Raw genomic sequence first — 15,992 nt, forward strand, 5'->3', positions numbered from 1 at the left:
ATCTTCTAACAGTCCTCCTATGGGTAAGGAGTGCAGGCACAGGATAAAATTGGTGTGGTTGTTTTATGCAGGCTTTATTTAGAGCGTATGAAAATGAGCATCTGTATTTATCAGAACAGCGTTTGTGACCTAACCTGTCTGGTCTTGTGACTGCAATAAAGACTGATTGATTATGACCTAAGAATGAACATATTAGCTACTTGAAAAAGACCCAAGTAGAAGAAATCCAATAATTATTTTATATCCATTTTCAAGGTGTGGCGAGGATACAGAGTCTGTACATGAAGACCAAACAGCCAGTTCCCTCCACAGGTATCTTGCTATTGTGTTTTATAAAAGGAAATAAAATGCAGCAAGCAGATCTCTTTTTAAATTTATCTTAGGGATTTTTCAAGAACCACTTTCTTAGGAATTGCAAACAAAGCATTAATTATTACCAGACAGCAACTCCATAGCTGACCGGAGACTTAAACAGAGGCCTAAACACAATTCTATAAATGTAGGGCAACAATGGTGATAAACTTTATGATAAATACTGGGTTCAGTACCCCCTTACCTCAGCCCATTATTATCCACTAAATGCTGCACAATGTGAGGCAAATTTTCAGATTTTAGCTTGGGCCAAAAATACCCTGAGGAATTTTGCCTAGAATAAAACTTTGCCTAGAACCTGTGAAATCTCTGAGTTTAGTTTCATATGTCTTTAGTAAAAACCTCTGCAAATGAAGGGTCATTACCTTGGGAGTTATCAGATAATACTGGGTCGAAAAGAGAGAGAAACAATATTACGTTCAGATGTTTTGTATGAAAGTAGAATTAGATGCGAGAGAAAGGTATTTGTGAGGGCAGGCTATGCTTGCCAGGTTCACAAATTATTACAGGAAGTTCTTTTGGAATTATCCAGTATTTCCCTGAAAATGGCTCAAGGACACATGATGTTAAACTGTTAATGCTGAGACGGTCTTATCCTGGTCAATTGCTGGGATGGGAGACTGCTTAAAGGCCACATGCAAGACGACGTGAGTCTTCTGTAATAGCAGTGGTCTGTGCTTTCCCCTCAAAAAACAAAATGTTTAGGGGTACTCTCATTTTGACTCAAGATAATCACCATTTTATAGTTCAAATCGGGAAAAATAAATACACCAAATGGAAAAAAGTACAGAGATTCACAAAATGTTTAGGGGTGTGCGTACCTCTGCATTCCCCCAGAAAAAAGCACTAGTAGTGGTATATAAGTTTTGTAAATATCTGTACAGTTTATCTCCCATTAAGCAAAAGCTGGTAAAGTCTTGGGGCCTGCTAGGTCTTGAGAAAACCTCTTCTTTTGTAGTCTCAGGCAGATGACAAAACCAAGAGATTTATCACGTATTTGGTGGGACACGCTACATGTGTAGTGTGCTGTGGTTAACAGCCCGAGGCCCTAGAACCGTGTGTGGCCCTTACTCTAACTATTTGCAACCCCCAGCTTCGTTTCTAAAGTCCTCTCTTTGTGATCAGTTCCAGAGGCGGTTTTAGGGTAGCATGGCCAGTGCGGTTACACTGGGAGCCACAACAATGCCATATAATGGAACATGAGAAGTGGGGGTGGGGTGGGGCAAAGTTCAGTGTCACACAGGGTGCCACAGAAATTTGAGAGTCCAAAGTCCACCACTGTCAGTTCAGACATTTTTCCCCAGTAGCCTGCTAAGTGAGGAGGGGAGATGGAGAGAGATAGAAGGGGTTGGCAGAAAGCCAGTGAGAGAAAAGGATGACCTCACCCACAGTTCACATGTGGCTCTGGACAGATTGCCCCTCCACAAAAAGGAAGGGAAAAGTCCAATTTGCTCACCCCTAAATTAAAAGCAGAAGGGACGCGGGTGGCGCTGTGGGTTAAACCACAGAGCCTAGGGCTTGCCGATCAGAAGGTCAGCAGCTTGAATCCCTGCAACGGGGTGAGCTCCCGTTGCTTGGTCCCTGCTCCTGCCAACCTAGCAGTTCGAAAGCACATCAAAGTGCAAGTAGATAAATAGGTACCACTCCGGTGGGAAGGTAAACAGCGTTTTTATGCGCTGCTCTGGTTCACCAGAAGCGGCTTAGTCATTCTGGCCACATGACCTGGAAGCTGTCTGTGGACAAATGCCGGCTAGAGCAAGATGAGCGCGCAACCCTAGAGTCGTCTGCAACTGGACCTAACAGTCAGGGGTACCTTTACCTTTAAGTTAAAAGCAGCACAGCTGAAGTATATGCTTGAAATGCAAAGGCCACAGATTCAGTTCCTAGCATCTCCAGCTAAAAGGCTCCAACAGCAACTGCCTGAGACCCTGGAAAGCTGTTGCCAATTACGTTAGACAGATGGTAGTACTGGACCACATGCACGAGCTGTCAGACCTAATAAAGAAACATAGAATTGTAGAGTCGGAAGGGACCATGTGGGTCATCTAGTCCAGCCCCCTGCAATGCAGGAATATTTTGCCCGATGTGGGGCTCGAATCCACGACTCTGAGATTAAGAGTTTTAGGCTTTACCAACTGAGCTATCCCAGCATAGGAATGACCTGGTATAAAGCAGCTTCTAAAGTATTAGAGGCCTAAAGTATGGCCTGATTAAGCAAACGCAACCATCTCACTTTTCAGCAATATTTTTTGTAGTTTTAAAAATGTTACATTTGTACGTAGCTCTGCCCTGGAATGTTAATTAAATAGGAGAAAAGGGGGGGGGGGGAAGCTGGGGATCTAAACAAAAGTAATCTAAAAATAAATTGTGAGCATGATGTCTTGAGCATTACATTTCTTGCTCACCCGTCACGGTGCCTTTTAAAATTTGCTTTTATTTTCTTCTAGAGATGAAAACAAGGAAAACCACCCAGACAAAGCTATAGTCTTAGAGGAAAACCAGGCAGTGTTCCAAGATACCCAGACACCCTGTGATGGCACATTGAGGGTTGGAATGGGGAACTTAAAATCCAGAAAGCCCACATCCATTTCAAAACCAGAAAATGGGAAAAACCGTGAAGAAAGTCAGGTAATAATAAGCTCTCCTATTTGCGCTATAACTGTATGACGATAGAAGAAATGCCGTTTAAATGCAAAGTGGCGGCATTTTTAATCATTTGGGCAACTGGCTTCCACTGGTTATCAGGGTTGTGTACGTAAGCGATAGGGCCACCAGCCACATTTCAGCTCAACCCACAGGTCATCTGGGAGATAGACTGGAGTCGCTGCACCTCTACAGAATGTGCGACAAAATAGCCCAGCCCAGCTCATGTAGCTCTAGGCTTCCCAGCTGTGTGATTGGTCACAGCCCTTTCCTGTCTCCCTATAGTATTTCCCCTTCCTCTAAGCAGGTTTGTCTGTGCCATAGATTGGGTGATGTGCATCTACGGTGGACATGTGTCCTACTTTATAGAGGACAGTTGTCCACTTGAAGGCCAGGTGAAAGGGAAAGTTCAAAGTCTTACCCAAGTCCAGCTTGGAAAAGTTGGTTTTCGAAATTTAATGCTTGGATATCAGACTGAGCAGGCACACAGGCAGCAGGCACCCCCCACCATTGAAATTATATTATTTATTTCTAAATTTGCATGCACACAGGCAAATTAGCATGCACACAAATTTGATGCAAATAAGCTGTCTCCTTGGTCCTCTTTTTTTTGGTAATGCAAATGGCTGCCCTGTTTCACTCTGCTGTCCCTCATCTGCTCTGACTTCGCTTACTAAAGGCTTACTAAAGGCTGCCTGGAACTGTCCCTTGGCCGCCCTTGATCCTTAGTTAGATGTTTTTTCCCAACCACCTAATTGTCTGTGGCCCAATCCTGCAGATACCCAGATTTTGCTCCTGTCTTCCCCAGGGATATTGAGCCCCATCTCCCCCCAATCTGTGTGATTGGGCAATTCTGTGCACACCTACCAGGGAGTAACTCTCATGGAACTCAATGATATTTTCAAGTAACACGAGTTGGATTGAGGTGCGTAATATTTCCACTATCATTAAGACCAACTCCAAGGAAGGGCAGTGCAAGGTCAGTTCAAAGACAATAAATTGTCCTGGGCTTTTACTAGCAGTGCGAAGCATTCAAGTCAGGATGGTGGCCCTTTGGTGGATGCATTGGGTGCCAACTTTTTTGGGTGTGTGTGTGTGTGAATTGTTTGTACCCATTTATGGGACCTTTATGTCAAGCTAGGATTACTCCTACATATGACTAGGGAGCGATGGGATCGGATGAAGCCCTGAGCTGGTGGGGTTGCTGGCAAGGCCTTAAGATGTCTCAAGCTGGTGGAGCTAGAATTGTGAATCGGGGTTTTTTCTTTAGTCCTTCATGGTCTGGGAGGTTTGGCAATGGGCATGTGTGTGTTCTGCATCTAGTTTGCTATGCAGCTCAAGTGTGGAGACTGCTGTTGTACTTTGTGGGTTTCTTATAGGCTTCTCACTTGCTTGGCCATTGTGAAAATAGGATGTTGGAAGACATTAACCTTTTATCTGATCCAGCAGGGCTTTTCTTATGTTCTTAAATGCATTGTACCTTCACGATATTTTGTCACAGTGCTATATTGAAAACCAGCTCTTCACCAGAGTTGATGTTCCATCTTGGTATTTTTTTTTAATGCTTCAGATTAGTATAGTCGTTAATGGCAAATGCTACAATATATTTTCCATGGAACTGAGATAGGATTACTCCAGCACAGAGTACACACAGCCTATTACGGTTGATCTGCAATAGCAATCAAACATGTTTTTAATTTAATTTATATATTGCATTTCCACAAGCAAAAAGTGCCCAGGGTGGCTAGCAAAAATGAAACAGACCCAAAGAAAACAAGCATGGTAAAATATATCCTAACAAAACCAGAGCAGATAAAAACAAGCCAATGAATTAGTAGCTAATCAAAACCAGCAAAATCTTCTATTAGCTTGATCAGTTTCCTTTGTACAGACTCTCACTTCAGATGGATCTCCTTTGTGTGCAGGCTCCTTTTGTTCTCAGATCCCTCTTGGGCCAATAGAGCTTCCTCTTCCATGGAAGTATAAGGGCAAGCCCTTTATCATGTGTGAGATGTGCTCTTAAAAAACCCTATGTCTGCATGGATTCACTTAAGACTACAGTATTTCTATTTGAAGTCTGCTGGATGAAAAGCAACCGTGGAATTTGTAGGATGAAACTGAGGTGTTAGAAGGCAATGTGCATCGTCCTCCAATTGCACATGTATCATATGCATGGATATAAATATGGATAACGAAATGATTCACTCTTAGATCCTTAATTGGCACAGAGATGAACTTCTAAAATGATACTAAACTCCTTGGTTTAAAAAGGAGAGCAAAACAGAATTTGTTAATTTTTGTCCTAATTGCTAGGATGGAGCGCTAAGAAAGTACAGATCTTCAAAGGTGAAGATACTAAGAACCTCTGTTTGTAAGAATATACATAGTTTGATTTAATTTAGGTGGCTGGTGGCTTCCAAACCCTGAACAACTCAACATTTAGGATATGTTTTTAATCATGTGAGGCTGCAGTCCTATTCCCACTTACTTGGGGGCAAGCCCCCCCGAGCTCAGTGAGACTTACTTTGAGTAGACGTGTAAGGGATAGCTCTGTAAGTCAGAGGATTAAGGAAAGGACAGGTAACCTCACTGTAAGGAGGTTTAGAAAGTCTGAAAGGCACATGAAGAAGGGCTTCAGATTATGATCTCAGGTTCCAAGTAGGTTCATACGGAGAGCATTGGTGCTTGAGGTATTGTGGTCCTGAGCCATTTAAGGCTTTATAATAATTAGTATTATTTATAAGTCAAAACCAGCACTTTGAATTGGGCCCGAAAACTAATTGATAGCCAAGGCAGTTGGATCAAAATCTGTATCTGTACTCAGTGTATTGCATTCTACCAAACTGAGATTATTATGAGATATATATGACGCAAACAGCTATATCGGGACCATAACTATATAAAATAATAAAGTCTACTCCCAGTCACTCCGCTCCATTATTCATTGGATGAATGCAGCATGTGTGCATAAGATAACATCTGGATTGGGGAAATCTGTGTTTTGTGTCAATCAGTGCGTCTGATTTCCTTCAGCCTTGGACTTTGACTATAGAATTTTCTAATACTGGAATTAAGGGATGCATAAAACCCCATGAAGCAGCTATGCTAGCATGTCCCTGGGAGTCATGGTTGATCTGCAGCTTGCACGTTACCCAAGCAATTCCATTGATTAGTAATATTGATTAACACTTTCAGCCCGACAAATAAAAGATCAGCTATGGACGGAGGGGTGAAAGCCAAGCGCTCACCTCTTTATTTCAAGGGCATGCTATCTGGCATGCAGCGTTAAACCCTTTTAAGTGGGAACCGTTGCAGGCTGGAATACAATTGATTTGATGTGAATGTGAGCTCGGGAACAAAGATCGTTGCAACTTTGATGTGCTTCGCGATTTATTTTGTCTGGGTCAGTGAATTTGGCAATTTGTAGTGTAAGCACCTCAGGGCAGGGACTTGTCTGTGGCTGCTGTGTAGAACACCATGGAAACTGATGATGTGAAGGACCATTTAAATATGTAAATACATAGCAGCAGTTGCTTAGTGTGGTAGGCCTGAGATGCAGGAGTCCCTGAGAAATGATCACATGTCATATGAACGGCTAGGGTGGGGGGGGGGACGTCCCTCCAGAAATAGAGCCTTGGGAGGTCTCCTTTCTTAATCCTTACAGTTAGACTAATGTATTGGGCTGTACTGGCTCCCAGCCTCTAAGCACAACAGCTATCTCTAGCTAATTTCCTGTCTACAACAATAAAATATGTTCTCCTGAATTAAAAGAAAAATACGCAGTGGGAAGCAATCGAGCGTTAAGATCTGGTCTCTGATCAGACAAATCCTGGCTTGTGAAGGAAAGAAAACTGCTGTGATCTATGGTTTCTCCAAACCTCGTGGGTGTGTGTTTGTAAGATCCACAAAATAATGTTGCTTTCTGACAGTGTGTTGCTAAGAGGCCTTGCCATGCCTCCTTTGTGTGTTGCCTCAGAAAGTCAGAGGCTTCGTTATCACCAACAGTGGTACAGGTATATATATCACTTCAGACTGGCAGACCCTCAAAGTGTCCCCATTTTCCAGGGATGGTCCTGGATTTACAGAAGCTGACCCAGTTTCTGCTGTTATCCCAGAATGTCCTGCTTTTCCTTAGGATGCCCTTTTTTCCATTGGAGAAATGTTGGAGGGTATGGAATAGAAGTGGGGCTCACATGATCATATGCTCCGATGATAATAAACAAGCTAGTAAGCTAGCAAGCAAACAAACAATTAGAATAGTTGATAATAACGAAAGTAACCAGGGTTAATAATAACAATAGATAACAACAACAGCAATCATAAAAACAACAACAATAATCCCTGCACATAGAAATCTAGCATACAGGGTGAGGCCAGAGCTGCCTGTTTTCTTGAGAGCTGATTATCTCTGTATAAAAAAGTGTGTGTGTGGGACAGCAAGAGAGCAAGAAAGCATTTGGTTACCAGCGTTGTGAAATGCTGCAGCCCAGACATGGGTTTTTAATCACCTCATTGAGAATTAGTATTGAGCAGGAAATTTTGACCCTGACTCAAAAAGTGCTGATATTTAACCTAATTGAACACATTGAACATAAAAGTCTCAGTCTCCTTTGGGCTTCAACTTTGGAGTTATGTTGACAAACTCTGGATTCCCCTTTCCAGCTCTTCTTCCTAGGCTGCTTGTGTCCCTTGCTGTTCTCCTCCCCTTAAGCTCCGGCTTCTTCAGTCACCAGCTGAGCTATAGGCCAGCCAATGGCAGCTGGGCAATCTCCTGCCTGCCCTTGCTTCTCTCTCTTTTTTTTTTAATAATAATTTTTATTGCGTTTTTTTCCAAATTACAGATAGAAAAGAAAAAACATAGACAGTAGAAAGAAAGAAGAAAAACAGAGAATCTCAACCATTTCAACAACTTATTTCAGAATTCTGTCGGACTTCCCCACATCTCCCGCATAGTGCATTCTTAACAATAAAATTTATCAGCAAGTTGTAACCTTGTTTCATGTGTTTCATTTTTACTTTCAATTGCAGTTTAAGTTTAAATCTCTTGTTTTCCATTTACTCTTAAAATATAACATATTGTCAATTTTACCCATTTAAACCTTGATTCTTTCATAAAAATTATCCAATTTCTTATATAAACCACTTTTGTTGCTGGGGCTAACATACCAAATCATACGGCGTCTTAAGATTCATATAACTTATAATACTTTTGCAAATAGTCCTTAAATTTTTTCCAATCCTCCTCCATAGCTTCTTCTCCCAGGTCTCGGATCCTTGCAGTCATCTCAGCTAGTTCCATGTAGTTCATCAGTTGCGTCTGCCAGTCCTCCAGTGTGGGCAAATCTTGAGTCTTCCAATGCTTAGCGATAAGAATCCTTGCTGCAGTGGTAGCGTACATGAAAAAAGTTCTATCCTTCTTTGACACCTTCTGGCCGACAATGCCCAGGAGGAATGCCTCCGGTTTCTTAGGGAAAGTGTATTTAAACACCTTTTTTAACTCGTTATATATCATTTCCCAGAAGGCCTTCACTCTTGGGCAGGTCCACCAGAGGTGAAAGAATGTCCCTTCAGCCTCCTTACATTTCCAGCATTTATTATCGGACAAATGGTAAATCTTAGCAAGCTTGACTGGGGTCATGTACCACCTGTATACCATTTTCATAATGTTTTCTTTCAAGGCATTACATGCCGTAAACTTCATACCGGTGGTCCATAACCTTTCCCAGTCCTCAGACATGATGTTATAACCAATGTCCTGGGCCCATTTTATCATGGCTGATTTAACTGTCTCATCCTGAGTGTTCCATTTAAGCAGCAAGTTATACATTCTCGATAATAGCTTGGTCTTTGGTTCTAACAATTCTGTCTCAAGTTTCGATTTTTCCACCTGGAATCCTGTTTTTTTATCTAGCTTAAAAACCTCATTAATTTGGGCATAATGAAACCAATCTTGCACCTTACCCTTTAACCTTTCAAAGCTCTGCAACCTCCAGTTGTCTCCAATGTTCTCTATTATTTCCCAATATTTCGGCCAACCGGCCTCCATATTGGGTTTTTTCCGAGCCTTGGCCTCTATTGGTGATACCCACCTCGGAGTTTTGCTTTCTAATAAGTCTTTGTATTTTTTCCAGACCATAAATATTGCTCTCCTGACAATATGGTTTTTAAACATTCCATATGTTTTTGCCTTGTCATACCACAAATACGCATGCCAACCTAACGAGTTATTAAAGCCTTCCAGATCCAGGACATCAGTGTTTTCCAACAAAATCCAATCTCTCATCCAGCAGAAGGCTGCAGCTTCGTAATATATCCTTAAGTCCGGCAGGGCAAATCCCCCTCTCTCCTTTGCATCAGTTAGTATTTTAAACTTTATTCGGGGCTTTTTGCCCTGCCAGACAAATTTAGAGATATCCTTCTGCCACTTTCCAAAACATTCCACTCTGTCCACAATCTGTAAGGCCTGAAACAAAAACAACATCTTTGGCAAAACGTTCATTTTTATAGCTGCGATTCGACCTAACAAGGACAACTTCAGTCTTGACCAAATTTCTAAATCTTTTTTAACTTCTAACCAACATTTCTCGTAATTATCTTTAAATAGGTTCAGGTTCTTGGAAGAGAGATTGACCCCCAGGTATTTCACTTTTTTAACAATGTTTAGTTCTGTTTCCTTCTGAAACTCTTCTGTTTCAGTAACTGTCAAATTTTTCCCTAACACCTTAGTTTTTTGTTTGTTCAACTTAAAACCCGCCACCCGACCAAATTTCTGTATCAGTTCTAGAACTCTTTTTGTACTTGATTCTGGCTCCTGTAATGTTAAAACCAAGTCATCTGCAAATGCTTTCAGTTTATATTGTTTCACTCCAACCCGTATTCCTTGTACCTGCCGATCCTTCCTTATCATGTTCAGCAAAACCTCCAGGACTGAAATAAACAATAAAGGGGATAGGGGGCACCCCTGACGTGTTCCTTTTTCAATCTGAAGTTCTTCTGTCACCACATTGTTCACTATCAACTTAGCTTTTTGTTCGGAATAGATTGCTTCTATTCCGTTCTCAAACCCCCTTCCCACTCCCATCCCTTCCAGGTTTCTCTTCATAAATTTCCAAGAAATATTGTCAAAGGCTTTCTCCGCATCAATAAAAATTAACACTGCTCTAGTGTTGATGTTTGTTTGTAAAAATTCCAGAATATCAATAATGTTCCTGGTGTTATCAAACAAATGTCTACCAGGGAGGAAGCCTGCTTGGTCCTTATGAATTACTTCATTTAAAACCTTTTTAAATCTATTTGCCAAAATGTCTGCAAATATTTTGTAATCCACGTTCAGGAGTGAGATGGGACGGTAATTCTTAAGTTGAGTCTTTTCAGTTTCCACTTTAGGTATCAGAGTGATGAATGCTTCTTTCCACGTATCTGGTGCCCTCCCTCCCCCCATAATCTGGTTGCAAACCTCCACTAATGGTTGTGTCAAGTAGTCCTTTAACGTCCTGTAGTACTTGGAGGTAAGTCCATCAGGGCCTGGGGTGCCTGCCCTTGCTTCTCTATGGCATTAAAACAACCCCATTATGGACAGAAACTTTAACCCTACCACCAGAAACACTTGGTGCACCACAAAACCGGTTTTCAAACTGCGCCAAGGAACTTAGAGGTTCATTGGAAAGCTGATAGTTCCTGAGCTGGAAACTCTGTAAGGGTGGGCAAGCCTTTCAGAAATTCCCTTGTCCTCTTTGGTCCTCCTTCCCTTTCAGGGCACAACTATATAGGGTAATGATGGGGTGTTTCTGATCTAAAGTATGCTCACGTCCTATGGAGCAACAGTGAGGTCCAACAGGTGCGGCCAGCACCCTCTCATGTATATTTTCACACATATAACGGGGGTTCTGTAGCAGATTAGTCAATGTGGGAAGGACACCTTCAAGATAAAGAGTGTTAAAAAAGCAACAACAATTCATTGCAATATAGGTAGCCTGAAACAGAAGCTGGGTGGCTTCACACAAAATCTCTTTTAAAATGAGAAAGTGACAGAGAGTTACAATAATAGCACTGATACTGCATGCAGATGTGTGTTGGGGGCTCCTTCCCACCCCACCTGTCCTCATTACAATATTTGCATCAGGTTGCTGCCATTGCATCGAGACAACTTTTAGTACAGTCCCTTCTTGGGCCCCTCATTTCTCCTCCCCTTCTCCAGATGAGCTTTGATTACACACTTACATTCCCCCCTCCCCCCTCCCAAAATAGACAGCTGACACCAGTCCGGCCACTGTTTACTTGAGTGGGTTGCATTTGTCGATTTGTTTGCTTGTTTGTTTATTGCAGGAGATGGGAAATGCATTGCCGTGGCTCTCCGACTGTCAGAGGAAAACGGGAACGCCGGCTAATGATTACACCGAGAACGTGGCATTCAGATACCAGGAAACCGTCATCAAGTTTCAACCCAGGTATTCTCTTCCAAGTAAACAAATCTTGTTCACTTCTGTTTAACTCTAAATCAGGGTGGACACCTGCACTTCTCTGTTTGCAAGCTGGCATAACTTGTTATCCACTCAGTCAGACATAGCCAGCCAGCCATGGTTGGTGCTCCCCTGGGTGCCAGTCTCAGACAGGCAGCAAAAACCGATTTATTGAGCCCCCATGGCTGCTGGATCATAAATTTTGCAGGTCTGCTCCCATCAGAAACAAGGTTTTGGAAAAAGAAAAAACACAGCTGAAAGATGAAATTCTATGCTAAGGTAACCCAAGTTCTTTGTTTAGAAAACCTGAATTCAGCAACCTTGGAAATTATGCTTCATTATTTTCTCTCATAGAAGCTAATTGAAAGCACTTACTTCTGTGGTAAAAGTAAGCACAGTCTGTGCAACTGATAGGCACTTCGCTAATGAAAACAAATGTGTTATTTTTTGCTCAGTTTCCTAATAAAAACAAATGTGTTATTTTTGCTCAGTTCTTTGTATTCTTACTAACCATGACAAACAACTGCTTTTGCTCAAGTGGGAATTAATCTCACACTTATTTGGATAACTATCTTATAATTCCACCACCTTGTCAAAATTGATAACTATTTCAAAGACAACTTGGATCGAGTTTCAAATTTTTCAAGACATTCTAAAGTTCAAACCAGTCTCTATGCCATTCACACAAGTACCAGTTGTGTGAATCTTTCTTTTTTCTTTCTTAGTCTAACTAGTGCACCACAAGACCAACTATCTGGGTTGGGGCCCTGGTACAGGAAGATTAAGGTGGTTTATCCATTTGCTACGGTACCAGTCTAGATCAAGGGCCCCACAACTGCTATTTGAAATGTGGGGAAATCCTCCTAATGGTGTCAGTGGAAACTTTCCACTCAGTGCTGACAAGCAGGCAGCAGGGGTCTGATCTGGATTGGGAATGCCACACGGAGCTCTCTGCATGCTTTTTACGCTAAAAAGTCACTCGCTTAATTGCTATCATTGTGTGGTTCATGTCTAATTTGGGCCTTAGAAAAAAGGAAAACTAGGTGGCATTCTTAACAGTGCCACAGTGGGTTCTCCTCCTGTAGTGTGTGGCTTTGTGACACATGCAAGCACACACAAAGATACATGTGTAAGCTGAATCAGCTCTCCATCTTGCCCCAGTCCTTGTTCTTGAGGTGGACAGTCCAACTTTAAAAGCACTTCAAAGTGGCACCTACAATTACCCTCCCAATTTTCATGTTGCAGGACAGATCAGAGTGCATTCATTTCACCAAAGGATGGCACTGAACATTTCCAGAACTTCAGTGAGGTAAGTTTATCAGTGACCTTAAAAGCCTGCTATAGGATGCTGTGGGCATCTTTATTTAAGGAAGTAAAAGAGACAAAGGGCCGGTTTGCACTTGCATGCCCCCCATGTGTCCCTTTATGACTGTACAGATAATCTGTTAGAGATGAGTGATGGGAAGCACCTTTGCCAGAGATCTTGGAGAGCTGCTTTCAGATATAGATAATAATGGGCTAGATAGACAAATAGTCTTACTTGGCATAATGCAGCACTCTCTCTCTCCCCCCCCCCCATCTCATTCATTCATTCATTCATTCATTCATTTTAAACTTAACCTTCACCTGTACAGCTAAAAGGGCAGGTACAGGATATAAACAAGTAACAACCAAAGTATACAAGAGACAACAAAGCCTTATACTATACACCATCAAAACAAGCAAACACAGCTTAAAAATAGCAGGGCAGGCTAAACCGTCACCAGCGTGAAAACCTTAAAAGTCCTGTGCAAACGAATATAAGTATTAACCAGGGGCCAACATGGTAACAATGTCAGTTCTAGTTATGTGCATCAGAGGAGGGTGTTCCACAGAGAAGCAGTAGTGACCAGTGGGGCAGTGTGGGTACCAGTCTGTTGCTCTCCTGGCTACCCAATACCACAGGCCACTGTTGCTTACTGAGAGGAAGAAGGGAGAGGGATGAGGCCCGAGCAGCTTGTTGTGGTGCAACAGGTGGTGGTGGAGCCTGTCCAACACTTCTGTGACTGGTGCCAGGCTCTTCACACCTGCCCCTTACCTCTTGGTAGGTGGCTGTGGCCTGCAGTGCTAGGAAACCAGGAGAACAAGACACTCTTCTCCATCACCATGTAGCAAGCCATCTCCAAGCATCCTCTGAAGAACTCAGGGACATGAGCAGGCTGGTATAGGAAGAGCCACACTTCCAGGCATTTGGGTCCCAGATAGCGGTTCAAATGGTCAGATTTCAGTGAGCTTGGTTCATGCTTTCATTGTCAGTCAAATTATAAAGAGGGAAAGGGATGTGCATGCATGTATGAATCGGCCTAATTTATTTGAAGGCATTTGCTTCAAAACACTTAATTCTGGAGTACGTGCAGTAGTCCTGAAAGGAGGCAGGAGCTCTGCCTTATGATCTGAATGTACATGTACTTAGTAAAGAGTAAAGGCCATCATTGACAGCATTGCTTTTCTTACATGCATTGGAACATTCCAGAGATTTGCATCATAGCTGCTTACTCCTTTAGCCTAGTGATCGGTGTCCGTACAAATTATTTTGTTTTGTGCTGCTTATATGTCTGTCAGCTACAAAGGCTGATCAGTAAAGAGAGGGTCAAAGAGAGCCACTTTCTCTTCATCAGGCAGTCACTGGGGATAGTAATTGGCTAGTAGAATGCTCTTCTTACTCTTGAGAGCCAGCCCTGTAAGCTCAGCTAGTAAGCAGAAAGCTTGGTGGCAAGTGTGGCAATTGGTTAGCAGTTAAGAAGGTGGCACTGCTGCCTTGAAGAAATTGGGGAGAAACTTTGGGCTTCTCCATACTTCCGCTTGTCCTGTGCCGAGAAATACGGATCTGAGCGTTTTCCTGCTTGTCCCATGCTTTCTGAACAGTTTTATGTTTGCCCCACAACTTCCCCCTGGAAAACACACTCCTTACTCCTGAATTGGAACAAATGGCAATCTGTGGAACCACCCAATTGCTATTTGGTCCGATTCAGTAGTAAACCATGGGTTTCTCCAGGCGAAAGTGGCAGGTCAAAGAGAGGTGCGGACAAGCCCTTCTTTGCACTCCTGTAACTTGGTTTCCCTTGTGCTGTTTTGAATTACGTGTGGTTCAAAATCAGTCCTGGGATGGCCTCCTTTTGTGAAATTACGCACCATACAAACCATGAGTTATGCGTTGCCATGCCACCCACCTTGTGACACGCATGCAGATAAATTAGCTGCCACTACTTGTTTATGGTTCTGGTTTGGTTGTATTCTGAAAACTGAGATGCCTTTGAAAATCAGAAGCATTTGTAAGCTTAGAGCATTGTAAAGGTACAAGGGCAAGATTGCTCAAGGTAGACGAGAGACCTTGTTAAGCTGAGGGGAGGACGTGCAGATGTTATGTGCTGATAATAGCAGAGCATAGAAGAACAAAAGAGGCAAAACTATAATGAAAGAAAATCAAGACTGGTGACTAGCAAAACAGTAGGATCAAAATGTCTTGCTGAAGAGTAAATCTGAGAAGCTTTTTAAAATATAATGATAAGATTACCTACTTGATCAGGCAGTGGGAAACATATTAGGCCAAGAGGATATAATTGAGCGAATTTATGCTCTGATGATCATAACAGTGTACTACTATTGCCCTGGGCAAGTCTACCATCATGAAGGAGGTTGACTAAAGGCATATTTGCACCAGATTCAGCATTGTGGCAAGCATGCATAATAAAATAGGAGTGATCTGGCATAACAGAACCCTGCTCTAGATTTGCCCTGCCTGTAATGCAGTTGTGGGCGCAGGACCACTATGGGCCAAAGCAGCACTTCTCAAACTTCTTTTTCATAGGACACATCACCTCCCCCCCCCTTTTGGTCCCCCCCCTCAAAAAAGCATATAGGTAACTCATATTTTAAAAAGGTACTCTCTAGTGCAACAAATAAGAAAAAATAAAATACACCGCCCCCTTCAGCACTGAGTTCATAACTAACACCAAACCAGGTATGTATTATGAAAATTATGTGCCCTTCCCAGGCCATGCTACAAAGAAGGGGCCCCTTAACTGGTACATTTTATAAAGAGGAATAATTAGTAGAATGCACCATATTATGAAAATCACTGGCCCTAGGCCAGGACCTTAATGCTAGTTTGATAGTCTGACTTTGACCATCATCATCACCATCGTAAAAAATAAATCAAGTTCAGGGCCAAGTATAAATATCCTTAGCTGTTGCCGACCTTTCCATTGAGCCCCTAAATGGAGCTTGTTGACCACCAGGGATATACTTTGAGAAACTTTGGGCTCAAAAGTTTGGCGCATATAGACTGCAGGTGCATCTCTACCCTCAAAAGCCTCTGCTTTAAATGGAGAGGTCCCTGTGGCACCACAGTATTTCCCCTACCCTAGACATTGAGCTTGAGCAGAAAAATCCAAATCATGCACCATGGTAACTTAAATTCAGTGCCAAGAAAATCTTTATAGTTCTGCAACTTGTATAACACACGCAGCATTCTGGGCT

The 15,992-nt window shown here is 42.4% G+C and overlaps 1 protein-coding gene across 14 annotated transcripts in view; it reads left to right on the top strand.

Moving 5' to 3' along the window:
* FAM13C (family with sequence similarity 13 member C) overlaps positions 1–15,992 on the top strand; it is a gene marked incomplete at its 5' end in the record, with an annotated part of 79,860 nt that overhangs the window by 27,610 nt on the left and 36,258 nt on the right. For 13 of the 14 annotated variants that reach the window (XM_081190904.1, XM_081190911.1, XM_081190909.1 and 10 more), the window contains 4 exons: positions 256–312; positions 2,820–3,000; positions 11,341–11,462; positions 12,720–12,783. In XM_081190904.1, the coding sequence (XP_081047030.1) occupies positions 2,926–3,000; positions 11,341–11,462; positions 12,720–12,783 (261 nt within the window). The remainder of the gene's footprint in view (positions 1–255; positions 313–2,819; positions 3,001–11,340; positions 11,463–12,719; positions 12,784–15,992) is intronic. The other variant, XM_081190905.1, reaches the window with a different exon arrangement.

This window comes from Podarcis bocagei (assembly GCF_964188305.1).
Source record: "Podarcis bocagei genome assembly, chromosome: 4".
NCBI lineage: Eukaryota > Metazoa > Chordata > Lepidosauria > Squamata > Lacertidae > Podarcis > Podarcis bocagei.